Here is a 26,257-nt window from a genome sequence, read left to right as displayed (position 1 = left end):
TGAAACGCTTATCAAATTATTATTATTTCTGGTTTATCAAAACATGTTTATAGTGAGTTTAATACCTAAAATTATCATTTCCTTATTTAATAATAAAACATTATTAGTTTTTTTTTAATGTATCCCAATTTGAATACATTTTAAAATTTAATATGTGATACTAAATATCTACGCAAACATCACGAATCCTTTTTCTTGCGCCAAATCGTCAGCCATTTTGTGTAACAATTCAATACACTTTTGATTATTGATATAAAGATGGTACACAATAACATGGGGTACTTTTTAATGCGCCTTATCCTTACGCAAAACGAACATGACAAATAGACACACGTGTCAGCGGGGTAAACGACCTGCCGATAAGCCGCGCGAAAATACGCGAGTTAGATAATATTAGAAAGAAAATGGCGGACGACGGACGCGGCCACAGCCGTGTTTACCGCGCGCAGACCAAATAAACTTGACATTTGGATGCATTCAAATTACTTTGAAAGTTTATCTTCTGCAACGACAGGTTACAGAAATGATGAACAAGCAAATTAATTAAATTGAACTAGAGTATTAATGGTATAAACTAACAATCCGGTGAAATTAATACGATATTCCATGCATGTTGTTAATTGTTTAATCATTTACTAAAAAAAATCTACAAACGTCCTACGATTGAGTAGTGAGAAATGTAACAATTTTAAGAAAACTAAATATCCTTCAGTTATCGAAATGCTCTTAAAACCGCACAATGATGATCACGCCCTAATGAAACCGTATCTTAAAAAACAACTAGAATCTATAAATATTTATATAACAGTATTACCGCCGTGATTTTTAAAACTTTGTTATCTTATCGTTTAGAAATTTCTGAATATAATTAACATTTTTTTCAATTGGCAATTTCCTTGTTTAAATGTTACCACAGCGCTGCACGTTTATACTTATTTGTAGTCATTCGTCATATTCCAGTTTATTTATAGTCTGTGCTGTGTTGCTGAACTGCGGTAATTAGCAAAATTCAAAGATCCAGTAATAAGAGTAAACTCAAACAAAACCTAGTTTTACGGTTTTCCGCATCATCCGTTCTCTAACAGATGTTTTTATATTGAGATACTGAATGCGGTCGAATTTTATAGTTCCGCGAAACTAAGCCCAACATGCGAAGATTGAATATTTTTAATAGTATGACGTAGATCACACGAGCAAACAATAAGTGCTAAATCTTCTGGTCTGTTGTGGACTACGAATGTAAATCATAAACTTATTTCTTAATTAATGAATGTGTCTCGACACAGTCGCGTACGAGTAGAACTGACTTCACATGTACCTAAAGGAAAACACAAGCGAGTGGCCGCATCGGGGTCAAGGCGACTTGACGCAACCCAACACTTATCTATTCAACACTCTTATCAAACGGTTTGCTGGATTTTTTTAACAGTTAGATTGTTTTATCGGTTGAGAAATATGTTGCAGCCTACATTTTACTATGCGGAAAATTAATGAAAAATACATTCATTCAAATTTAAAAATATTATTAATAACTACCGATATTAACACAAGTTCCATTACAAAAAAAAAAGTAATATGACAATGTTTAAAACAGATAATTAATAATAAACATTATAAAAATCGATAAATTAATCAAACCAGTAGAAATAAAATATGGAAATTGTGAGCTAAGGCTCACGAGTAATTAAAATAATGCCAGAAACTTATAAACGACAAGCACAAAACTCGTCCGGGCTTTCCCCGAACTCTGCCGTAACTGGAACACACACTATTTATAAATGATCAATTAGAAATGGCTTCATTCTTCAAAGTATTTATAAATTAGAGTATAAACCAAAAAAAGCCCAGTGAAATTAAAAAGTTTTAACTTTTAAATTTCGAATGTGATTTTATTACGAGTCAAAGGAATTATTCCGTCTGCCGGCTCTGTTATGAACATAAATCATTTTATGTTTATGCTTAACATTTCGCGAAAATGTCCGATATACTTTCTGAGTTTTTCATTAATTAAATGACATGAGCTATTAATTATTTAGAATAAACAAAAACAAAATTATACCTACGTGTAACCCTACAGCATTGTCATGTATAACGAGCTGAGACCGCTTCTTCTTTATATATTAGTCCGTAAAATTAATTATGCGAAAACCCATGTCGGTTGATTCGAGCAAATAAACAATTTCTCGTTAATTACAATAACAAATAATTACTCACACAAACATCTAAATAATAGGTTATTATAAAACATAGAACGTTTGTATATAGTTGTTGCTGAATTTAATACTAGGTCCTTTTTTTTAATTTAAATAAATCAAAGATTGTGGTAGCCATTATAGCAACACCTGTTTGTTAAAGTCGATAGTTCGGAGCGTACCGCGGATTAGGAAACTGTTTCAGCTGAATTTCGTGTAAAAAACATTATAAATACAGGAAGTTACAAATGACTACGTTACGATCGACTAACCCACTTAAAAATTGCGGCATTCACTCTAACCGACCGGTTTGTAGATTGTTAACTATAGTCGACTGTATCATTGCAATACCAATTTTTAAGTAATTTCCTATAAGATTTACAAGTATGATCGTGTTTTGTACTTTCATTTACATACTAATTTGTCGAATTTATAACATATTTGACCATTGAAATTACTCCCATAATAGATAAAATGACTGTGGATAGATTGACTGTAATACAATTACCAACATTCACAAAACATGCGACATTTGTCTTTTTATAAAACGTATTAGCTACGGATGTCAGTTACAAGTTACCGTTAGTCGCAATACTCACCTTCTGGCCTCTGTCTACTCTACTTTTCTCTTCGTCTCTATTCCGACGATTGCAAAGCATGTAGCTAATAGCGTTTCTCCTTTATTTCCAGTCGGCTCGGTGGGCGACCGTGACGCGTACGGCTACGGGTACAGCGGCGGAGGCGGGCACCACTTCGCCGCGCCCGCGCCGCCGCCCCTCCCGCACGACGACCTACCCTACCCGGTATTCGATTTCGGCGACTACCAGAGGCACCATCACCATAACAAACTCAAACCCAAGAAGAGGCCGCGCACGGACGCGCCTCCCACGCCCGGCGTCAAGCGCAAGAGCCGGGAGGGCTCCACCACCTACCTGTGGGAATTCCTCCTCAAGCTGCTGCAGGACCGGGAGTACTGTCCGCGCTACATCAAGTGGACGAACCGCGAGAAGGGCGTGTTCAAGCTGGTGGACTCCAAGGCGGTGTCGCGGCTGTGGGGCCTGCACAAGAACAAGCCCGACATGAACTACGAGACGATGGGGCGCGCGCTGCGCTACTACTACCAGCGCGGCATCCTGGCCAAGGTGGACGGCCAGCGCCTCGTGTACCAGTTCGTGGACGTGCCCAAGGACATCGTGGAGATCGACTGCTCGCTGGCGTAGGCGCGCCGCTCGACTGTCGCGGAGTCGTTATTCGTTCGCTCTTTCGTACGTTTTTCACTAACTACTTAAATAGTAAATATCGTCTATTTTCCAAGTCATCATGCATTACGTTCTTTCCGATCGCTTCTAATAATGTTCTTAAGATAAATATTATTATTCTCAAATTGAACTAATATAATGTTTATTATTGAATTAAATATTTATACAGAATGGGAGAGACGAAATTGATTGCTCAAATGTTTATATATACCTATTTTTAGGGGAATTTCAGAAAGGAACACTAAACTTTGCTAGATGTTATATGGTATGGAGTGACTTTTGTATAATGTTAAAACGAATTTTTAAAGTTTGTAACGTTTCTACTGATATTGTAACGCGGCCCGACGCCGGCCGCCCAGAACTTCCTACCTCAAAACTACGCAAAAATAATATTACATATTATGAATATACAATTTATTCGAAAAACAGTTTTTACAATATGCAATAAGTAATATTATAGTCTAAATAAGAGTTTATATTAAAGAAATATTTACGTAATGAAAATGTTTATATTATAATTATGAAAATATCGTGTATCGCCCTCAGATGAAATACAACCTCTTTGGTGCTTTTTACGGCCATTCGCATATTTACACCTTGTTGAAACTGACGACCTCAATGATATTTATATATATTATACTTATTTAATTCTATTTATCTACCAATTGTCTAGCTACATTGTTCCTTTGTTGTGACGGAGCCAGTGCGCCCGCAGGGGATGAAAGTGAAAAAAAAAAAACTAAAGAAATATCCAGAGACCGAGATCTTTCTCTTTAGATAAAATTATATTTACTATTTGATTATAAATGTCCCTTTTAAAGTACAATTTAGCTGAATTTTATATGAAACGCGCCCCTGAAGGTGCACGCTGGCCGTCGAGCTCTGAATTCTATCTTGTTCGTAATGTATCCTTTCGTTTGCGATTGAAACGAATTTCAATTGATATTAGTAGGGTTCTTGTTCGTGGAATAACAATTCTACCGAGAGTACTGAAGCCAACTGCCAACTTTCTGTTAGAGAACTTTATATTTAAGATGTAATTCTTGTGAGTTAATTGTGTTAATTAAAAATAGATGTTTACTATAAGTGAGCTGTTTTAAGTGAACACGTTCTAGTTTATTTCGTTTATTTAAATTTACTATAAGCCTGTTGCAGGGGTCCCGGGCTGCCATTCATTCGACATATCAAAGTGTATAGTATTCGTATATATATGTTTATAACAAAAGTATATTTTATCAGCATATCAGATGACTTCGATATAAAATCGTTAAAAATCTATTGTGATATAATATTTCGCAGCAGCGCGGGACTCCTATTTTTTGTTACCTGAATAAATATTATTAATAATTAATTACGATTTGTGGTCCAATGTTAATGAATCATGATACTTTTAACTAGATAGTCGATTAAAGGATCAGGTTTAAACGTAGCCTAGTTCACGTTGAGTTTGTAATTCATAAATACAAAGACAAATCAAGATTTGTATATGTTCACTGTTATTATGAACTTGGTGTATACTTATGGTTTATTTACGGCTGGAGGAATTGCACGACGCGGCGCGTCCGCGCGGCGGCGCGCGTCCTGCGCCGGCGCTCTCATCCCGATGTTATGCAATATTTTTATATTCAAATTAAATTATATCAATTTATTAGCGAGTAAGGCTCTATTATATATCGTACCGTTGACGCGAAGGACTGCGCGCCGTTTCGTCTTTTAATCGAAAAGGGTTAGTGAAGCCTTAAGAGAATCGAAATGTCAAGTAAATGGGTGCTAAGTGTGGGACCGGCGGAGTAGCGCGACGCGAAACTACCCGGCGGACCGGCCGGACCGACCGGCCGGCCGGAGCACGGCTTATAGACTAGAGATTTATGTATCAAATGCAATGTCGAGTACACGCCCAGTGTTGTGTTTCGAACTCGGTGTAAGTGAACGATCTCAGTGTCCAAACTTCTTCGATCAAATCCAGTGCCCGTTCCATGTGATTTAAAGTTTAACATATGATAGAGGAGTTTTAATCGTATTTTTATATAGGTAGGAGAAATTCTCAAAGTTTCTTTCTTTCGAAATCTATTTCTCGCTTTTGTAAATATTACTTTAAGTTTTAACTTATTTATTTCGTCTTGTGAAAGTATAACGTTTGCCGGATCCGCGCGTCCGACCCCTGATTAGAACTTCATTGAAGATTTATTCAAATATTTAAAATTAGTTAAATTATTGCCTCTCACAAATGTCTCACGAGTTCGATGGATCGATTCGTATACAGATGAGTCGATGGCGCGGATTTCGTGACCGTAAGATACTTTTTCCTTTTTTAGGAAATTTCGTTCTATAGGTTACAAATTTTATTGTAATATACATAATTATAAATGAATAATAGTAGTAATGAATGGACCACGTGATGGCAGGGGAGAGCTCTCAGAATTTATAATTCGGCTAGTGTGAAATGTATAAGAGTTACCGGTTAGTAGGCAAAATGTTTGAGCGGACATTTAAAAAGACGCTCGACAGATTTAAATAATTTTAGTCGAATTGATGTTGTTAAAAATCAAAGTTTCTAATTAATGTACTTAAAATTTCAATGTAAATTTTAACAGCACCTTGTGGAAATTATTGTTAAAAATATTTTAATTGAGCCTAGTCTTAGTCTTATTATAAAATTCGTTTTAAATAATTTCGGACGCCATATTGGTACGAGGCGTCCTTTAGGTCTCGATGGCCGACTGTGTATTGCACGTAAAAATTGTAAATAAATTAAAAATAATCCAAACGCACACCCTCGCGACCCATGTACGAATTGTCGATGGCGTCGGTAGATAGGTGAAATATGAAAATATTTTGCGCGACAGCAATGAGAAGGTTAGTGAATTTGGTAATAGGGAGAGGGCTGTACGCTGACGAAACACGTTTTGTCTACTATTTCAATGTATTCTTATTCACTAGTTAATGTCCAATAATTGAATACGTAATTGGTGAATGCGTGTGGATTCTTTCATTATTTTTCGCGTAAGCAGTTATCATCGCATCAAAATTAAGCTTCAGCTATTCGACGCTAGATGTCGCAGTTTATAATTTTTTCAAACGTTTTAGTTCTGAGAGTCATGAGCGGTAGTGATTTACGTTACACTTGCTTTTAGGTTTATACAGATAAAGTCCGATTATTTTTAATTATAATTTAAGTTCGTTAATTTAACAAAATACTGTATTTTCTGCCCCCTAGTTAAGTTATTTTTCTATGTATAGCTAGTTATAAGTGTAAATGATTTAGCATATACATTTGATGCATGATGATAATGTTAATAAAATATCCACAATAAAATACAAATGTCTCGTTTCTTCTTACCCCACTCCAAAGTATAGACGGTGCGACAAAACTTTTGTGATACAACATAAGATTCAAATCATTCTGAAATATTTTTACTCTTATATGCTATCAGTTTCGATGAATGAAAAACAATCAAATTAAAGAAAACCATTCAAAGATAATTATAAGATAATTAATGGACTTCTCAGTAATATCAATTCGATTCAAGCACTTACATTCTTAGTTCAAATACTTTTAGTAATAACTTTCATAAAGTAATAATATTATAATTATATATCAAAGAAAACAACGGCCAAGTGAGCTTATAAAAAGAACAAGAGTTTCATCACTTGGAACAACAATTAAAAAACAGTCATAAGAAATAGTTGAATTCTAAGTCGACTTAACAACAAAATAATATATAGATGGCAATTTTATTGAAGGTAAGATCGAATATATGTACCTATATAAAAGCAAATCAAATCAATTTTATTCAAGCAAACTTCACAATGAAGCGTTATTGAGTCACCGATAATTAAATACTATCACCGTTTCGGATAGCAGCCTCTAGTGAGAAGAAACGGAAAGAAACTAGCATAGTTCTTTTTAACAAATTTACAATGATGTTCTTTACAATAATTAGTGTCCTCTGATGGAATGTGAACCTAACGACAGGCGTTTTTTTGAATAGATATATTTTTTAATTTAGTCTTATATACTTATAAACCTCAGAAACTTGTCTATATCGTTCCCAAGAGTAGCCGGCTTCCTAAAAGAGGTCCACTCATGATGGTCCATGATCTTTGCCTTTACAATAGACTGAGGAAAAGTCTAGGTTGCTCTAATCAATGCAAACAGGCACATAATATGTATATGCGGTGATGTGTGTGCCAACTGCCAGTTTCCATCAATTCTTTATGGCGAATCCTAATTTTAATAATCCCAAACAAATTATCTTATGTTCAATGCCTTCGTTATTTCTCTTTGAAGAAATAACAGTCTAAAACGTAAAGGCACTATATAAATAATTGCATTCATCGTTCATTGCTCTTGATTTATTAGTCCTTTTTCACAATAGGCTATTTGACTGGTTTTTAAAATCTATTTTATATTATTTAGTAGAAGTTAAGCAATCCAGTAAAAGTTAATTATCATATTAAATATTCCATATTTAAATAGCGCGCAAAAACGCTACTTGGACAATATGGTGCTGGAATGGGTTCGGTGACGTCACTTTCTTGTATTTTAATCTGTGGTACACATAGTAGAAAAGCAAGGCTAACAAGAAAGTGACTTCATCATAAGCCCGGCCAATCAAGAGCGTTTTGTGTCACGTGACAAACGTTTGAAAAAATTTTTTTTTTTTATTTATGGATGTTTTTTGAATAAATTAATTATTATTTTCAACTTTCGTTAGTAGATAACCATTTTTAAACTCATAATATACACCGATTACAATAATTCACAATTTATTTTTCACATTGTCAAATAGCCTATTTTTAATGATCTTAAATTGCCCGATTATTTTCTAATTCGAAATAAAATATGATCTCTAGAACGTATATGTATGTAGACATTGCTACATCAATTATTAAAACTATCTGGTGAATTGAAAGAATCATACGGTCAATAAACTAATTTCTGCTACTTATTCAGACAACTTATTCGGAATCAAAAACCAATAGCAAAGTAGTAACACTATAAAAGAATAGAGGTTTCCCGTTCCCATTGCGTACGGATAAAATTGATATTAAGCTACTCCACTTGAAAAGAATTCTTAGAAATTTCAACTTCCCCGTGTGAAGTTGTTTTGGCTAATATATGTTATGAATAAAACTCTATAAGTAGAACGAATCGTTTTCTATAGCATAGACAAGCTGACGTGTTTTTATCGCGTCAAACTGTCAATCGTTTTGACGTGTATGAACTATTGTCAAAGAATTTATTTTCACTTTGTTTTCCCATTTATAAATGATGAGAAGAAAAAAAATAAGTGAACTATAATAATAAAATAAGTATTAATATTTGTGAACTGAGAAACTTTCTGTACTAGCAAAATGGTTTTAATGACTATGATCGCCCGTGTTGTTGACGGTTTGCCCTTAGCCGCAACTATGCAAGAGGATGAACAGGTACACTCGGCTTTAGAAGACATATGTTGCTTTAAATTTCAAACACAATATTCATTTATTATTATCTAGACCCTGCACTACCATTGAACATGATCATCGGTCATTCGTACCTATCCATTTATTTCAAATTTAATTTATTTTGCTGATGGTTTGCAGACAGGCTGCAATATATTGGAATATCAAAACCAAGCAAAAATGCTGTTTAGAAAACTAAGCCCGCAGTCTCCAATACGCTGCTCCATTGAGACTGGGCCCTATCTCTTCCAGTGAGTTTATAAAGCTTTTTATTTTTATTTCAATTCTTTACATCGTTATTGCACTAGATTATTTTTTTAATGAATTTGTAACTATTTTATTTTGCTCTATGGTATGAATTAAATGTTATTGTAATAATATTTTTCATTGTATTGCAGTTATTTGATTGAGAATGATATCTGCTATTTAGTGCTGTGTGAACGCAACTATAGTAAAAGACTCTCCTTCAGTTACTTAGAAGAAATTGCACAAGAATTTTATCAACAATACGGAAAGAGAGTAAGTTGACAAACAAATATATGTCTAAATTTAAGTAGAAACCAAAGGAGACAGATATTAAAAAAAAAAAAAAACAATTTTTATTTCATTACATAAGTAATTAAATTACAAGATACAAAAACAAGGCATAATATTTTTAATAATTTCCAAGACTAGCTAATGGTCTTAATAATCTTAAATTTGCTTATTACCATATTGATCTTTATATTTTTCAAGTCAAGATTTAAATAAGTTCTTATATAAAAATCACAACTATAAACTGGGTTTGTACATATACATGATCTTAATGTGTTAAATTATAATTACTACTATGTACATAATCTACCTTAATATGATTATGGTTAAGGAGAAGATTATTAAGATCATTTCAATTTATTATTGCTTCACCTGTGCTGCTATGATACAAAAGTCCTAAAACTTGTAATTATAATTTGAAAGATATTGCTATAAGATAAAAATCCAACGAAAGATCTAGTTAAAATTGTATCTATAACTAATGACAAAAATCAAGAAATTTCTATCTTTTAAGTTTTTCACCAATTATACATATTATTCATCTAACAATCAATGAAATTAGCTAAAAAAAAATATTAGACATATTCTTGTTTTTCTCGTGGCTAGAAAAGTTTGAATATTTAGCTTTATTTTAATGTGTGTTATATATGTTTGCATAGTATAAAAGATTTACACATACAGATGGCAAGAAGTAACTTTGTTTTATAATATGTAGTGATATTAAATCGGCAGTCATTTTTGCATAATATGAAATTAACATTTCAGGTGAACACTGTAACAAGACCTTACACATTTATCGAGTTCGACACGTGGATGCAGCGCGCACGGAAGCAGTACGCGGAGGGAGGCGCGCGGGCGCGGCGGGCGGGCGCCGCGGCGCAGCTCGGCGGCCAGCTGGGCGACGTGCAGCGGATCATGATGCAGAATATTGATGATGTACTGCAACGAGGAGCTATACTTTCAGGTATTTTTTTGTTAATACAACTTGATATTTTGTTACACTTAAAATAAATGAGCAAAATACTTTGACTGATTGTCAATAAGTTCATCACAAACCTATACTTTTAAAGAATATGATTCTAGGTAAGTCAAAAACCTCCAACTTAAATCGGGTAATCAACAAACTTGTGCATATTGTTTCTTTATAACTCCAAAAAATGTATTGTAAGTTTCAGAATTTGCTAACATCATTTACCAAATAATGTGCTGGTAAAAATACGCTCCTTAGCTCTGAAATGAGAATTCTTAAATTCCTAAATCAAAAATAGGTATTACTAAACTCAACCGCAACAAGTTAGCATATTTCTTTAAAAATTCTTAGTCAATTTTTATGGCATTTCATCCTTCATTATTATTTCTATGAACAATATATCTTGAATAAATTTAAATTAATTGAGTGATGTCTTTACTGGAATTACAAATCAAAATTAATAAGAAAATTTTATGCATAAACACATATTTTATTACAGAATTGGACACAAAGACACAAAAACTCTCAATGATGTCACAGAAATATAAAAAGGATGCAACTTACCTCAACACAAAATCCATGCTGGTGAAGGCTACTGCTGGAGCAGTCATACTACTTGTGTTCGTCCTTTACTTCTGGGTGCTTTAGGTTCTTCCTAGTTGTTCTATTATACCAAATTTGTTATGGACATTGTTTTATTTATAACATAACTTTTTATACATTTTTTACGCTAACTTGGTTATGTCATTGCTTTTAGTTATAAAACTTAATAAATAAAAATTGTTGTTCCTTAAGGTAATATATTGGCTTCAATATCAATAGTGTCTTATATTAAATTTAATAAATTAAGGTTATATATTCTAATAACATGCAATATTTGGGAAGCTGTTTTAAAGGACTGCACCTAACTTTTAACAACAGCTATGATTGGAATGTATATGTAAAATCATCCATTGCAATTTTGGTACAATATAACAAGATTTAATACAGTAGACTTAAAGCAATCTAGTTGACTGACTTTTATCCTTTTGATAAATAAAACCTACATGCATTCCTTCACAAATGAAATTGTATCCATTGAACCATACAATACAAATTCTAAATAAATTTAGAATTTGATTATTTATTTGTATGATTTGGGCAATATTTAATGTATTATAAAAACCTTTTGGTGTAGCTATGCAGTATAAGCCTTTTTGGTAGGAAAGGTTTGGGTTGCCATCTTTAAAAATTATAAATAAGAAAAACAGTTACTATACCACTTTTTTAATGCAAAGAAAAATCCCAGAATTTCCCATAATCTGAAATTAGATAAGAATGGAATCTAAATTCAATGAAATAAAAAAACTACTACTAATTTTTTTAATATTCAAAATTTATAGCAAACCAAGACAAACGAAATATCAGGATTGTTGGCAATCTATCAAAAATTTTGTAATTTCATCACACATGGTTAAAAAATCAATTAAAGTTTTGGCGCATTGTCAATATTGCTTGGCTTATAAAAAAAATTAGATAAATAGGTACAAAATTTTCAAAAATGTTCTTAAAGCAATATGATACAGCTTAATATGTTAAATTATTTTTTATATGTAATTGCCAATTCTATTTTTTATAACACTTAGTGGTGTGGACGGTTATGGAATGTTGTAAATGTCTTGTTAATAAAAATTGTATTTATTTAAGATGTAATAAATATGTATTCTTTCCAATATTTTTTTTATTATCTATGGACATTTATCTACAGGAATTTAGATGTTATTGGTAAAATAAATCTTAAAATAACAATTTCTGATATATACAAATATAAAATAAGTGGTCATACAATTTCTACATCTTAATATTCTTTTGCTCACCCAAATTATAAGTATTGCAGTACTTGATCACTTTTTGCGGAATGCTTATGACATATTTCCTGCATTACATCATTGAGCCGCAATGCTGCAGATGGTTTAAGAATCTAAAGAGAGAAAAAGTAAGTTTATTAGGTTTTATTAAATCTACATATTTTTTGGTATCGCCTTTACTTCCATACAATATAGGTTGGTGGTACATGTTTCAGGAACCCTTTTATCTGATATATATTTTTTAATAACCCCTCTTTATTAAATATTTACCTGTACTAATTGTGCCTGTACAACAGGTTGGCTTAACCATTGCAATGTACCAAAAAGCTGAACAGTATATGGAATGATAGATGAATGCAGTGACGTCTTTACATAAGCCATGGAGACTAAAAGTTTCGGCGCATCAATTTTAGCAGATTCCACCTATTAAGTAAAAAGTTATATAAATCAATTATTACTTTATGTAATTAAAAATACTGTTCATCTGATATTTCGTTGACATATACTGACATCTTTTATGAAAAATCGGCCATTAATACTTTCCAAGATACCGATAGTACGAATCTTTATAACTTTTTCTCTATCCTTTTCGCATTTAGATAATAAATCAGCGATGTTTGAATAGGTATAAAAATCATCCTGCAAGAATATACAAAAAAATATTTCATTTTTGTTTTTTACTAAATTATAAAGAACTATATTACATAATTACTCACTTTACATATTTCTGCGGTAAAAGGAATGCTACAATAATCGTTAATTTTTAATAAAGACATACTTAATTACTACGCATTGCACTTTCAATTAGCACTGAATAATAGTTTCTATTTTCTAACTAGTTTAATTATTAACATCATATAAATCATGCTAAAATAACTCAGCTACTTTCAGCTTCGGACAGTAAAAATTAATATAAGCTGTGTAGTTGTAAATAAAGTATTTTAAGTATAATGAAAATAAAAGTTGAGTCTTGACACTTCCCGCCCAATTTTCATCAACATTCAAAGATTGTAATAATGTATATAGAATATAGATTATCTGTAGTCTATATTATCTAGTATGTACTAACTTTTTTAAATATCAAGTACTACTATATACATACTATAAAATTAATACCATGTTTTTTAATAAAACAAAAATTATAATGTGTTAAAAAGTAAAGACTTAATATCTCTATTCGGTAGTAGTATTAATAATTACTTTTATTATTGTACTGTTCGCCATTCGGTCATAATATACTGACGGATGTCAATCGTCAAATGTCAATGTTAAATTACTGACGTTTATCGCTTATGCTTAAAAACATTTCAACGTGTAATTTATAAGTTATATTTTTCATTAAGGATAGCATATTATCAATAATAAGTAATGCCTTTTTCATTAGTAGACTTGCGACCAGACAGGCGTCTCTTAGATCATGAGTTTGAAGGTTACAAACTGAACTTACAAACTCTTCCGCATTTCTGTCTTGATCTTCCTTCTCCGGTCGATAAACTTTATCCAGATGAAGTACAGTATTCATTCGTACACGCAAAGCTCTTTGCTCTACATAACCACCTAATCTTAGATTTTTGGGATCATCAATACAACTATTATTACATCGACAATCGACAGCAAGTACGTAATGTGACTTTTGACAATATAAACAATACATTCCAAAGTGCCGTAGTTTATGATGTGCCAGCTCACGTTGAAAGGAAGTCTGGTCATTTTAATCTTTGCTTAACATTTCCCTCTAGCAATTTAGCTGTTGTCAGCGATGGTACTGGGTACATACACATTATTGAAACGGGAACGCGGAATAGACCCGCAACTGACAAGCAAGCCTGGCAAACTTTATTCTCGAATTTAGCCTTAGGAGAAGACAAGTATTTCACCATAGTAGACACACGAATGGAAGAAAATGACAATGTTGAATTGTTACATTGTCTCTTACAATCTGTTGAGCAGAGTGAAAAATACTTTGAATCTGTCTTGAGTTGGATAACTTTTGAAAATTATGACAAAACATGGAAACAGTCGTCTCTGAGGCAAGTCAGAGGAAAAGGTATAATCCACTACGCAGCTCTCGAAACTAGCTGTAGGGCCCTTTATGTGGCCTCAGATAACTTATTTAAGTTCACTTTAGATTCAGAGAAAGACATAATTGAACACAAAGAGGAACCTCGACAAATCATATACACATGGCTTCAGACTTCAGATGATATTACAATTACATTGAAGTTACAAAGTAACTTTGATAAAAAGCTTCTGTTTGTTAAAGTGACTCCTTTATCAGTGAAGATAAGTTATGCTGGTAAAGTTTTTGTGGAAGGGCAGCTGTGTCATAATGTTGATAATGACCTCACAACTTGGAATGTTGAAGAAAATGGCCAAGTAGATATTCTAATAACAAAATCTGAAAGTCAACTTTGGAATGAGTTGCTTGTAGGAGGAGATAAAAATGGTGAACAAATTCTTGATGCAAGTTTGGTAGAAGAGGTGCACAAGCGACTGGCTCATCTGTGTTCTGAAACTGAAGTTAAAGCCGATCAGAGTGTGTCTGGCCTCAATACTCAGGAGTTAGAAGAATGTGATGCAGCATCTGAAGAGGACACTGTTTTGGGTAAGTTTTGGATAGTTGTTACAACAAAATTAATACATTTCCTAATTTTAATATAGAATTTTAAATTTAAATAAACAGTGAAAATTATTCACATGTCAGTCAAAATTATTCACTGTTTATTTAAATTGTTGTTCAATTATAAGCTTAATGAGTTTTCTTTTGTAATGTAATTCATGTATGATCTATTCAAATAAAAAAAATTAAGTAATAAAAATATAAAACATGTATTTTGTTTCCAGTACGCATGGATATAACAAGCCATGAGATAACACACAAGATCCCACTGAGTGTGCATCAATATTTATTTAACACTAAGCTGGAAACACATGAAGTTCCAGCAATAGCTCTTAGACATGATGTTGATGCCTGTATATGGCAACCATTTGCTGAATTAGTCAACTCCCATACTTGGCCAGTAAAGCATCATGGAACTCTCATGGCATTTGGGTATGTGCAGTCATCAAAACAGAACAGAAAGTTTGTTACATGTTCTCCGAGCTTTTCCTACAGTGTGGTTTGTGAAGCCACTCGTCATATATTTATCTACAAGAGCTCTAGTGACCGGGATTGTCAGTTGAGGAAAAGAACTGAAGGAGTTATGAAAAATATTAAAGTTGGGCAACAACATGTTGTTAATATTGATAAATATGGTGAAGTTTTGGGTATCCATGCAACTAATGATTACTTATTCATTTTGACTGACAGCAAATTTGTGGCAATTGGCATTTAAAATAAAGCAAATTATGTTAATATTATTTTATTTCTCATTTTCATCTTCACTTCCACAACTTATGCTCTCCTCTGATGAGTAACCAGTTGTAAAAAGAAGATTTTTAGGTCTCTTTTTCTTTTCTTCTCTGATTTCTCTTTCAATCTCCTTATCCTTTTCAATGGCAATCTGTTCTGTCAATAAAGTTCTCGGCCTCTTTCTGTAATTACTATTCCCCTCTTCTTCTTTACCTTTCTCATCATTTGCATTACATACAACTTTTGTTTTGTCTATTTTATCAGTTAATTTATTATTTTCTACTTCTACATTTGCATTTATTTTCTGTACGAAGTCAAATTCATCACCTGTAATATATTATTTGACAAAAATGTTTATTATAAAACTATAGTCAATATACCTGTGCAAGTATATCTACATAAAAATACTATCAAAAAATAAGAATACCATATTAAATTATATTTTAAACAGCAGTAAGTTCTGAACACATCATATAACAATGACTAACCTGGTGTAATTATCTCAAAATTATAAGCATGATCCTTCAGTACAACAAATATTATTGGAAATTCAATGATGCATTTTCCTGATAAGTTTTCAGCTAAAGTTTCTGTTGTGTCCAACTCAAAGAACTTCTTGTTTGAACCTTTGACTTTTTCAGCTGTAACAGACACATGACAGGCATAAATTAGAATCATGCATCCAAAATCCACCTTAATATTATGTCTATGAAAAGAATGTTGTTTATATAAATTATAATAATAATTTCTTAAATTGTAATTCTTTGATTTGAAAAGACAAATTGGGTAATTATAATATATCCCCTAGCTAGTTAAATATATTAATTAATTAATTAAAGAACACTTTCCTTCCTAAATAAATGACTATACTTTACCATCATGATAATACAAAAATAAGATTTATTTAATAAATACTTATTTGTATCAAATAAGCAGATATTTTACTTATCATGCTATTAATTTAATTTTACATTTACCTTTTAATAGAACTTTTACTCCACTAAACCCAGCGGATTTATAATAAACAAGATCTTTAGATCCTTCAAATGGCATTGCATCTGGATTCAAATATTTATCTAACAGCTCTGACAACTTCTTCTGTTCATGGCATTGGTCATCAGAAAACTTCAATGGTTTTGTGTCAACATTTGGAAAAATCCATTCAACCCTCCAATTAATTATATTTTTCTTAAAATGGTATTTTGTTGTGTTTATAGAATGTCTGGTAAAATTTCCAGCCAAAAATTGTAGAACTGTCCCTCGCTTTCTTGCAGCCATTTTCAGTTTGTACAAATGCTAAAATATTTATTATAAAATATACAAATGACTGCAACTATATTATAATTATTTAAATGGTACAAAAAGATTAAAATATTTTATTTACCAGTGGTAACTCTTTATCTATCCTCGTATACTTTTTCTTTTCATCTCTTTTGACGGAGTAAACAAAGCGCGCACATTCCTCCAACAACCTATAGTCGCTTAACAAGTCGGTATCATTGAAATCTTTGATTCGTATAAATTTTGTACGATCTCTAATGCCGTTACATTTCAGTTCTTTTTTATGTATTCTAACACAATCAAGGCAGCAAGTCTTTACTTCGCATTTTGGGCAAGTGTAAAGGGCTTGTTTCGAACCGCAAACTTCGCAGTCACCAAGCCTGAAAAGACAATAATAATTTTATTAACTTTGTTTGTATAAGTAATACATATTTTAAGTTATGTACTAGCCTAGAAATAGTTGTTCTCTCATTATCCGATTCACTATCAGAACAAGAAGACATTACTTTAATATTTTATATATGTTAACTTCTGTTGAAACTTTAAAACACATGTTCAAACAATAATTTTGAAATCTGAATCTATCTGTCAATGCCAAATTGTTTGATAATGTTGCCATTGTATTGTTTTTAGTTCTGGGATTCGGTGCGACGTACTGAAATATAATAATATATATAATAAACAAACTGATTTCAAACAAGTAATTAAGGGCTTTTCGTAACAATAGGTACATTTATATAACACTCTAGTCTTTAGCACTTTATTTTGTAAGTTACTTTTGTGCATTTTAGCTTTGTCAGATATTCTACCGTCAAACAGCAGAACTCAGTATTGTCTATTGTTGTGTTTCGGATTAAAGACTGAATCAGCTTGTTACTTCAGACACAAAAGATATAATATCTTAATTTATAAGATTGGTGGCGTATTAACAATCTAATGAATGATTGTGTCTCACAACGCCATAATCTACAGGTGGTGTTTACCACTCAGCATAAGATAGTCATGACACCATTACGCTACCTAGTTCTACCTATATTATTTAAAAAACCACCAAATTCATTTTAGTTAGATTTAGTAATGCTGGGTAGCCTCGCGTCAAACAACAACAAATTAGCTTTATTATTAAATGTTTTTTTATTATAAACTTTAAGTGTCGTTTTAAAATTGTTTTATTTTACAAGACAATATAAACAAAATACACTATATCTAACATCAACTCGATTTATTTATAAGCCAGCATGCTTTTAATTTAATAAAAAACTCTAATTTTAAAGGGTTTACATATTTATCTCATTGAAATAAAATGTATTATATTATAGTAATGCCAGATAAATCGAGGCTGTCTAGAATTACACCTTCGGCTCATCCAAGAAACAAAATATAATCTAATTACACTATGCAGATGCCAGATTCAGTCAAAATCAAAATATTGTCTTGTTTACGTTCATATTTTCTATGTTATCCTTTTAATTACAAATTGTGTACCATTATTAAAATGGGAACAGAAATTCAAGGTGATGATTATGATCTGCCTTGCTCAGACGATGAACTTTCTAAAAGTGGGGTGTTCATTGGTAAGAATTGGATGCCGGATCCATCGGAATTAGAAGAGCTGTATAAAACAATCGAAAAATCTGGTCCATTGAATCTTGAATGGAAATGTCCGGGAAGACGAGCTCCTTCGCCTGTACCTGTAAGTAAAGAAAACCAGCCGGTAGAGCCTTCATCTCCAATACGGGAGGAAAAATCAGACTTCGACTTCATGGACGAAGTGAGCTCTCTTCGACTAAGAGTTCGAAGAGAAGGAGAAGATACACTTCGAGGATCTGCTAAAAAGAAAACTACGTCTTTTGACGGAATTCTATCAAATATGATAAGGCACAAAAGAATAGAACAGCAAGAGAAACAGGCAAACACACCTACTAGCACACCATCTAGTAGTGCAAGTTGAGGCAATATGTTGTGTTTAAGTAACTAGTTGTATTGGACTGTAAATTTATAAGTATTATTCATAGTGTTTTATAAGTAAAAATGAATGTCTTCATTAAATATTATAAAAATGGAGCATAACATGCTTATTGATGTCAATTTTGACGGCATCTTCTGAGCCACCCTTGAACATCATATTAAATACTTTTAAAATTGATTGATTACAGCTATTGGTATTAATAACTTGGCTATATTGTGCACTACTAAGAGTTCAAGATTCAAATATCTTTGTTTATTGTATAACATTATAGAAACAAAACAGCTACTTATTTTACTTCAAAAATTCCAATTCCATTAAAAGTTTTGTTGACATTTTTTCTTCTTATGATTGAAAGGATAGGGAAGAATGTTACACATTCTTTCTAGTTTAACAAATGATTAAAGGGTAAAATACGAAAAAAAATATATAAAATTGCATATTATTTACTTCTACCTACTTAAATTATTATTTAATTTTAATAATGTCTCCAGTTTTAAACACTTAATGCTGCTGATTTTGGTTTTAATAAATTCTCATTATCTTCAAGTAGTTGGCGGCATTCATCCATGTTGTTCAAAATGTGGTCTAAAGTCCAATGCTTTCGTAAAAGTGCTAATGGAATATCAAATTTGCCATGTCTGATACACTGCACTCCAGTACAATGAGCTGTTGACTTTAATTGCACTCCTAAATCATGAATTAATGTCCAAAGATATTTGTCATATTCATTTACAGATTGCACTTCTGAAAATTAAAAGAGCTTGATTGAAAAATATAAAAATAAAATTGCCAATTAATTTCAAATGACTAAAATAATCAACTACCAATAGGATAAAACTTCTACACTGGTATAAAGTATAATATTTACTATTGTAATAACAGACAACTACTGTGATAACAATAATAAACTGTACTTTAGTGTGCATTAGAATCATAAATTGCTCTATTGACATATATTAGATTGCTTTTGAAACATTATGTGTTGCATACACATTATACATTACCTCAATTTACTTATAATAAAAAAAAAATCTAAGTTATTATGATGGAAGCAAAAAGTTACTGACCCAAAGTAAAATTAGGTGGAGCAAAATGGATACATTTAATCCCATACACAACAGGTAATTTGCTGTTTGCTGGTCTGATCAGTCCTTGTGATGCCATCTCATATGTAGTCTGGGAGTCTATGTGAAGTCCAGATAACCTGATTAAAATTATTATTTCATTATTAAAATCAATAAGGATATTGCAAATTTGCTGAGAGTCTTCTGACAAGGATTTAATAGGTTATTTCTCTGTTATAACGCTTATTTAAATACAATAATTTTGGGCTTTTGTCTTATCCAGTATATTTAAAACAATATTTCACAATAGAAACATTTTATACTTACTCATACATAGTCTTCTGGTGAGCTGCTTGCATGTTTGCTACAATCCTATCTATCTTTTCCCGAGACACATGACCATATGTGGACCTCTCCATTGTTCGGCCATTCCAAAAGTAGGTATCTGTTGCTTTTCCGAGCTGACCGTGAACTTTAAAGGCTCTTGTTAGTCTTGCTGTATTTAGAAGGTAAGTTAGTTTGGTTCCATCATTAATGCCTAATACTGGAAAAAGAATTATATATAAATAGACATTCAAATCCCAGATCAGCACTTGATTTGCTATTTATCATGTAAATATTTTTTATTAAAAGTTTTGTTAACTTATATAGAATATATATTTTAAACATTCTTAAAAGTATCACAAGTACAAAGACTATTGGAACGTTATTAAATAAAAACGTATGTTAGAATGTTAAAATACTGACACAAAATTCCACTACTGAAGAGTCCTAAGTGTGTCGCCCAGCTGCACCGAAAATCCTTTTGTATGTATCGGGGTCCACAGACTAAGGGATCATCAGCGAAGTTTGGAAGTAACTTAACTTTCATAGGTGCGTTTGTGGCCCCTACGATCTCGACCCTTTTTTCCTGGGGCCTGTCTGGCAGATTATTGAGATCTACAAATGTTGATCATAACTTTTAAATTATCTCACAATAATTCATTCGGGAAAAAAGTTAAGTATATTAACGAATAGTTTCACCTCTACATAGGTTAGTTAAAATTTTATGCTGAACTTGTCGTACAGACACGCAGGCAGGTTTATAGACGCAAATCAGTCCATTCAAGATTTTGTAAGCAAGGGCGGCATCTTTAATTTTAACCATTTTTCCTATCTGTTACACTACACATAGGTGCCGTGTAATACAAATAAAAACATCCGCTATGATATTTGCCTAATTGCCTGACATATATTGTCATTTGTCAGTTGACATTTCTCAAGTCTTTTTTCATTCAATTTTTTCCCTTGAAAACCAAAGTCCTAAACATCACTTTTCCATAAGGCAGTCCAGTAATTATCAGTAAATATTTAATTTATGAGTAATGTGATTTACAATAATGAAGCAATATTATTCTTAACTTTAATTATTTAATTCTTGTAATAACTCTTAATATCTAAAATGTATTAAGAATTTCTTGACTAAAAAAAAAATTACGGCCCTGAGACAGGATTCAAGCCTGGGTTATCAGACTCTGTAGAGATACCGTCAGATTTATAGTACGCAAAATTCCTCGTTTTTTCAATTACAATATTTTTCATATTTTGTGGTGTTTTACACAAATAATATTTATACAACTAGAAAATACTATTTAATAATATAGTAGAAATATTTTTTAAATATAGCAACATTAATCGGATAAAAAAAATCATTGTTTCAACTTCTCGAGCTTTGACTTGAATTGACATTAGTCTGTGGTGTCGTGCAATGGCCGATTGGAAAGACCGTTCCGTGGCGTATCGCGGTCGTTTCTTTTAAGTTGTTCAAAAAGAACGTTTTCAATAAAGCTGACTTGGAGTAATAGTGTTAGTTACAGTGTTTTATTATTGGTGGTATTGACTGTGGAATAGAAATTGGTGTAGAGGTTTTCAAGATCATCGTTTACTATTGTAATTCGGTGTGAAATTTTGTTATTGGTAAGTTGGCATATTAGTATACATATATCTTGCTTCAATTGTCCAATTTGTGTTACAATACATATTGTGACTGGTACATTTTGTACAGTTTGGCGAACAAATCGAATGTTCGACGATACATAAGACGGCCAACCCGTTCTCAACTTGCATTGCTTTATATCGCATCACGCAACTTGTGCCAATTTGCATGATCCTATCACATTTTATGAGTAGATTTTAGTTTCGGTTAAGAAACAAGAAATCTTAGCATATATGGCAATAAAATTTTGGCACAAAACTAGTACATAAACACAAGATAAAATGTTGTTTTTCATTTAGATTATGTTTCTAAATAATAATACGTACTCATTCCTTGCTAAAAAAAAAAAAAAAATATTGTATATTTTAGTTTTGATACACAAATGTTTAACTATAATACTCTTGAGCAGTATTCTTAGTTTTTTTAATCAATTAACAGATTGGATTATATTTATATTATTATTCAAATCCAAACATTTTATTTAAAAAATTATGTAACTGATAAATAAATTTAATAGACATTATTAATCACACCAAATTTGTTTACTTGAAATTTTCTTCCTATTGATTCATTTTGTGTATTTGTTATTTATGCCGTAAAACCTGTTACTATACATTTGATATGATTATTACCATAACATTTTGTATATAATTTATTCAATAACAAATAGCTAATGACATATAGGTCTTATATTTAATGTAGTATATAATTTTTGACTGTTGACTATAATTAATCTACCAGATGTGAAAATTAAACTTTTTCAAATATAAATTCTGGGATTATTGAAATAATTATTCCTAAATTTTGTTTTACATTGTATTGTAGAAACACAATGTATAACAAAATTATTTATAATCATAAATATTGAGGGAATTATATGATAAAGGTGATAAAGTCACGTGTCTTGATTGTAATTTGTTAGCTAGAACTAAAACATGAGTGCAAAGTTGTAAATATAAAATAATAAATTTAATTTTTGAAATGGTAGAAATGTGTCTGCCTTTTTAATCAGAATATGGCATGAGGGCTGGGTTGTGCTTATTGATTCTTATGGAAAAAAATATTGTGTCCTGATACACAAGTGCAGTGTTTTATTTCAATATTTTTTTGTTTACGAGTATGTTGTCGAATGCCTGCTATGATCCTAAGTTGTTGCTCTCTGATCTTAACATATCTTTTTTCTCTGAAAACATTTATCAATAATGTTTAAGTAAGTTCTAAATAATTTCTGCAAACATATTACTTGTTTCAAAAAGATGGAAAGTATTTCTTATATTCCTATTAGAAATAACGGGTCAAGCTATTTTTTGCAATTGTGACTATCAAATATGTCTATCTAGTAAAGTTAGAAAAAAATATATTCATCTTCTGATTAGAAATAAATATATATATACATTCAACAATAGCAAATTTTTAGGTATTTAGGTCTCATTAGATTGCATCTTGTAATAATGGAATTACATCTTTTTTAGCAAAGTCACAAACATCAGATGATATAGAGAATACATAATCAGATAGTTGTGAGTAATCATCCAAGTGTCTCAAAAACAGAAATTCAGAAGAAGTGAGAAAATTATTTCACATTATCATGGAAGTTAATTCGAGCTCAGAATGGGTTCACTTTTCGTAAAATGCGCATTATCATAATACCGACGAGATGTATGCATAACCCGCTAAGGCTGGTCGGTAGTTTGTGGAGGCTTTATGTTCGGTTTTTGGCAGTAAAATGTTATCGAAGCGTAGTTTTGGCAAATGATCTAGCCGCGCTGAGTCAAGCTTGACGTCACGCTATCCGCCCCTTATCACACGAGTGAGCAAATGTTAATTAAATGTTTACACGTCGCGATAATTTCATTGTACTTTTGTTAAATATAGCATCATAGATACTATTGCGAAATTAGGTACACAATTGAGGTTAAAATTTTATTATCAGCACCTCATAGTTGGTTTGTTTTCATCATCACTTCGTACTTAACCCTTTGTCTGCAGTTCGTTTTGTTATACATATTTACTTTTAAATATATAGTGTACAGTTGTGTGAGTGTAACTTGTGTAGTTGAATCAAAAACATTGTTATTTACAAAATTATAATAGTATGAAGATTAAAACTGTATACCAAAAATGAATGAACCATAACTTTTACAGTAAACTTAGTATATTTATATGACTTTGTTCAAATATATTTTGCATTACGGCAATTAAATTATTCGGGCAATAAAGCAATAAATAATAAATAAAATAATGTTTCTTCATTTTCTCTCCTTCAATAAATAATTAAAATTATTAATTTGTACAAATAATTTATCCGAGCGCGTATTTTAATTAAAATCATTGTTGGCATTTACTTGTGCCAAGATGAGCGTATTTAAAAAACGATTACAAAACGACGCAAAAAAGCTTTTGCTTTTTGAAATAAAAAAATATCATACTAGGTTTTCATCAGAAAATTAAAAATTCTATAAGCGAGATATTTCAAAATCTTTCCGATTCCTTTTATCTTGCACTCTTTGTTTGCTTCTTAAGAGGATGATTTTTCACAAGTACTTATTTAATCATTTTTTTTAAAACCACTCGCTAGATTTAGTGAATATTCATTCTCGCGACAAATATATTTGTAGCAGCTGTACAAATATTTGCACTCTGTTATTGTTCCCCGTTTATTTCTGATATTTTTCGAAATAAATTCTTGCTTTCGAAGTATAAATATCTACAATCTAAATCTGAAATGTAATGTATAATCTTTTATTAGTATTTTGCTTCAGATGATTCTAATAAATACTTTATAGATATTTTGTGTTTTATCTTTTATCTGATTTAATTGAACGAAATCGCAAATCGTACTGAACAAAAAACTATGACGAGGTCTCATTATTGAAGGGTTTGTCAATAGTATTGAGCGAAGGTTGGAAATAATTATTTCACTATCCGTTTTTACAATAAAAACCCATAAATCTATGTCAACGTTAAAGTCAGGCGAATGAGCCGTTTGTATCAATTTAGGTTTCTGTATGCTCGTATCGTGTCATCGAGAGTGACGAGCATCTGTATGTCACCTCTATTTCGTTTTTGAACAATACATCGTAGTTTGATATGCGGACAGTCACTTTATTCGGAGGTGTGGAGTATCCCCTGAAAATTCCGGTACTGGAACTAAATCCAAACCTTTTTTGTTTGATATTCGTTGACAAGATTAAAGTTTTATTAAAAACGCGATTAAAATTTGTAGCATAAAAGTCTAACACATATTTTCATCGTGGTATTTTTGAAAATATGGTGAGGATGTTGTTTTAATCAAAAACTTTCTCATAGTTTCATTTTGTATATAGATTATGTTTATAACGTAGTTTCCGATACGAATTAACATTACGTTCCCACATATTGTCAAGCTATACAGGACGGGTCTGCTTAACATAACTAACAACAGATGTACCGTCTATCCACTGCGGAGTCTTCAATACGACCTGAATTGGAAATATCGTTTCGTTACATCAATCGAATGCTATAATTCCTTTTTATATTCTGTAATTGTACACTTGCGAAAAGTAACCTTGAAAATGACCGTTGCTTTGAGGCGCCATGTTTGGAAATTAAACGCACTGGGGCCCAGCCGTGTGCATGAAAGAACGACCCATAAGGAGCTTTACATAAGTCTCATAATTGAGTAACCGTGTTGTATAACTCGTGATGCTCCATGCCGATAGCCACCGGAGATTATGATCAAATTTAAAATCTTCTGTCATAATTTATTGTTTATGTAACCTCAAGTATGAAGTATATTTAATAAATGTATTTTTTGCATCATAGTTTTTCTTAAATAGAGATAAAAATATTATCACTGTGCGCCTCAATCAGAATAATGACCAAATTTCAACAATTAAGTCTGTGTTTAGAGGAGATAATGTGTAACGGCGTCAAGTGTGTTCTAAATTAATCGAATGAATAAAAGAAACAATTTAAGCGACCGGTATGGGCTTGTTTAATCTAGGGCACAAAAATCGCGAGCAGTTCAGACCGCGACCAATCGCTATTGAGTAATGAGCAATGACCGTGTACCTCGTTATATACAAACATAAAAACTATATTATATATCACGGCTCTATTCGTTGTTTCTACTAATGTTTTGGCCATCGTTGAAAAATTACGCACTTTGAATCGGATTAATCGTTTCTTCAAGGTCCTTCGTCCGTTGAGGATACATTCAAAGGTTGTGGTTTCATCATCGAGGCCCCTGTCCTACGATCTTGTCATATTAATCAATATCAAACAATTGGATTTTTTCTGACCCAAATTTTGCTGAATGTTTTAAAACAACTTCAAGGATTTGCTAAGTAATTAATTTTCTAAGCGGTAAATATAAATGAGATAA

The 26,257-nt window shown here is 31.7% G+C and overlaps 8 protein-coding genes across 14 annotated transcripts in view; 5 read left to right on the top strand and 3 right to left on the bottom strand.

The window, feature by feature from the left end:
- Nucleotides 1-6,773, top strand: part of LOC124535492 (ecdysone-induced protein 74EF) — a 149,615-nt gene extending 142,842 nt beyond the window's left edge. For all 3 annotated transcript variants that reach the window (XM_047111708.1, XM_047111701.1, XM_047111717.1), the window contains one exon: nt 2,883-6,773. In XM_047111708.1, the coding sequence (XP_046967664.1) occupies nt 2,883-3,412 (530 nt within the window). In that variant the 3' untranslated portion in view covers nt 3,413-6,773. The remainder of the gene's footprint in view (nt 1-2,882) is intronic.
- Nucleotides 6,774-8,625: 1,852 nt separating this feature from the next.
- LOC124535522 (vesicle-trafficking protein SEC22b-B) lies at nt 8,626-11,222 on the top strand. Its single transcript, XM_047111742.1, has 5 exons — nt 8,626-8,884; nt 9,041-9,150; nt 9,298-9,418; nt 10,199-10,397; nt 10,903-11,222. The coding sequence occupies exons 1-5, from the start codon at nt 8,810-8,812 to the stop codon at nt 11,049-11,051; spliced, it is 654 nt and encodes a 217-aa protein (XP_046967698.1). The 5' UTR covers nt 8,626-8,809; the 3' UTR covers nt 11,052-11,222.
- Nucleotides 11,223-12,150: 928 nt separating this feature from the next.
- On the bottom strand, nt 12,151-13,238 carry LOC124535530. The gene is made up of 4 exons (XM_047111754.1): nt 12,967-13,238; nt 12,761-12,889; nt 12,521-12,673; nt 12,151-12,363 (listed from the first exon to the last, which is right to left on the bottom strand). Exons 1-4 carry the CDS (start codon nt 13,024-13,026, stop codon nt 12,265-12,267), a joined length of 441 nt encoding a protein of 146 aa, XP_046967710.1. The 5' UTR covers nt 13,027-13,238; the 3' UTR covers nt 12,151-12,264.
- A 257-nt stretch (nt 13,239-13,495) lies between these two features.
- Nucleotides 13,496-15,610, top strand: LOC124537820 (nudC domain-containing protein 1). Its single transcript, XM_047114746.1, has 2 exons — nt 13,496-14,855; nt 15,095-15,610. The coding sequence occupies exons 1-2, from the start codon at nt 13,619-13,621 to the stop codon at nt 15,583-15,585; spliced, it is 1,728 nt and encodes a 575-aa protein (XP_046970702.1). The 5' UTR covers nt 13,496-13,618; the 3' UTR covers nt 15,586-15,610.
- On the bottom strand, nt 15,597-17,468 carry LOC124537830 (box C/D snoRNA protein 1). Its single transcript, XM_047114759.1, has 5 exons — nt 17,334-17,468; nt 16,987-17,263; nt 16,580-16,898; nt 16,091-16,243; nt 15,597-15,929 (listed from the first exon to the last, which is right to left on the bottom strand). Exons 1-5 carry the CDS (start codon nt 17,384-17,386, stop codon nt 15,613-15,615), a joined length of 1,119 nt encoding a protein of 372 aa, XP_046970715.1. The 5' UTR covers nt 17,387-17,468; the 3' UTR covers nt 15,597-15,612.
- Nucleotides 17,469-18,274: 806 nt separating this feature from the next.
- Nucleotides 18,275-19,134, top strand: LOC124539321 (PAXIP1-associated glutamate-rich protein 1A). Its single transcript, XM_047116685.1, has one exon. It carries the CDS (start codon nt 18,280-18,282, stop codon nt 18,832-18,834), a length of 555 nt encoding a protein of 184 aa, XP_046972641.1. The 5' UTR covers nt 18,275-18,279; the 3' UTR covers nt 18,835-19,134.
- Nucleotides 19,135-19,279: 145 nt separating this feature from the next.
- On the bottom strand, nt 19,280-21,161 carry LOC124539312 (mitochondrial mRNA pseudouridine synthase Trub2). Its single transcript, XM_047116675.1, has 5 exons — nt 20,940-21,161; nt 20,664-20,855; nt 20,244-20,460; nt 19,920-20,056; nt 19,280-19,596 (listed from the first exon to the last, which is right to left on the bottom strand). Exons 1-5 carry the CDS (start codon nt 21,061-21,063, stop codon nt 19,346-19,348), a joined length of 921 nt encoding a protein of 306 aa, XP_046972631.1. The 5' UTR covers nt 21,064-21,161; the 3' UTR covers nt 19,280-19,345.
- Nucleotides 21,162-21,594: 433 nt separating this feature from the next.
- The window catches only part of LOC124539288 (protein FAM102A), a 70,328-nt gene continuing 65,665 nt past the window's right edge, over nt 21,595-26,257 (top strand). For 3 of the 5 annotated variants that reach the window (XM_047116655.1, XM_047116627.1, XM_047116646.1), the window contains exon 1: nt 21,602-21,872. The gene's annotated coding sequence lies outside the window, so the exon portion shown is untranslated. Of the gene's footprint in view, nt 21,873-26,257 lie in introns of all 5 variants that reach the window. The other 2 variants (XM_047116636.1, XM_047116663.1) reach the window with 2 other exon arrangements.

Source organism: Vanessa cardui, chromosome 2 (genome assembly GCF_905220365.1).
Source record: "Vanessa cardui chromosome 2, ilVanCard2.1, whole genome shotgun sequence".
Taxonomy (NCBI): Eukaryota; Metazoa; Arthropoda; class Insecta; order Lepidoptera; family Nymphalidae; genus Vanessa; species Vanessa cardui.
Note: the sequence above shows the minus strand (reverse complement) of the source record. Positions and strands in the feature narration are given on the sequence as shown.

What these genes read in the sequence shown, in the direction of transcription:
- LOC124539321 (XM_047116685.1), top strand. Translation starts at nt 18,280, where the DNA reads ATGCAGATGCCAGATTCAGTCAAAATCAAAATATTGTCTTGTTTACGT.
- LOC124535522 (XM_047111742.1), top strand. Translation starts at nt 8,810, where the DNA reads ATGGTTTTAATGACTATGATCGCCCGTGTTGTTGACGGTTTGCCCTTA. An exon ending in CTATGCAAGAGGATGAACAG is followed by an intron (nt 8,885 to 9,040) that starts GTACACTCGGCT and finishes GATGGTTTGCAG; the next exon opens with ACAGGCTGCAATATATTGGA. An exon ending in ATCAACAATACGGAAAGAGA is followed by an intron (nt 9,419 to 10,198) that starts GTAAGTTGACAA and finishes TTAACATTTCAG; the next exon opens with GTGAACACTGTAACAAGACC.
- LOC124539312 (XM_047116675.1), bottom strand. Translation starts at nt 21,063, where the DNA reads ATGGTTAAAATTAAAGATGCCGCCCTTGCTTACAAAATCTTGAATGGA. An exon ending in TTTAACTAACCTATGTAGAG is followed by an intron (nt 20,856 to 20,939) that starts GTGAAACTATTC and finishes CAACATTTGTAG; the next exon opens with ATCTCAATAATCTGCCAGAC. An exon ending in CTTCAGTAGTGGAATTTTGT is followed by an intron (nt 20,461 to 20,663) that starts GTCAGTATTTTA and finishes TTCTTTTTCCAG; the next exon opens with TATTAGGCATTAATGATGGA.
- LOC124537820 (XM_047114746.1), top strand. Translation starts at nt 13,619, where the DNA reads ATGCCTTTTTCATTAGTAGACTTGCGACCAGACAGGCGTCTCTTAGAT. An exon ending in TGAAGAGGACACTGTTTTGG is followed by an intron (nt 14,856 to 15,094) that starts GTAAGTTTTGGA and finishes TTTTGTTTCCAG; the next exon opens with TACGCATGGATATAACAAGC.
- LOC124537830 (XM_047114759.1), bottom strand. Translation starts at nt 17,386, where the DNA reads ATGTCTTCTTGTTCTGATAGTGAATCGGATAATGAGAGAACAACTATT. An exon ending in AGTAAAAGTTCTATTAAAAG is followed by an intron (nt 16,244 to 16,579) that starts GTAAATGTAAAA and finishes TGTCTGTTACAG; the next exon opens with CTGAAAAAGTCAAAGGTTCA. An exon ending in TTTTGAGATAATTACACCAG is followed by an intron (nt 15,930 to 16,090) that starts GTTAGTCATTGT and finishes AATATATTACAG; the next exon opens with GTGATGAATTTGACTTCGTA.
- LOC124535530 (XM_047111754.1), bottom strand. Translation starts at nt 13,026, where the DNA reads ATGTCTTTATTAAAAATTAACGATTATTGTAGCATTCCTTTTACCGCA. An exon ending in TTACCGCAGAAATATGTAAA is followed by an intron (nt 12,890 to 12,966) that starts GTGAGTAATTAT and finishes ATATTCTTGCAG; the next exon opens with GATGATTTTTATACCTATTC. An exon ending in GCCGATTTTTCATAAAAGAT is followed by an intron (nt 12,674 to 12,760) that starts GTCAGTATATGT and finishes TTTACTTAATAG; the next exon opens with GTGGAATCTGCTAAAATTGA.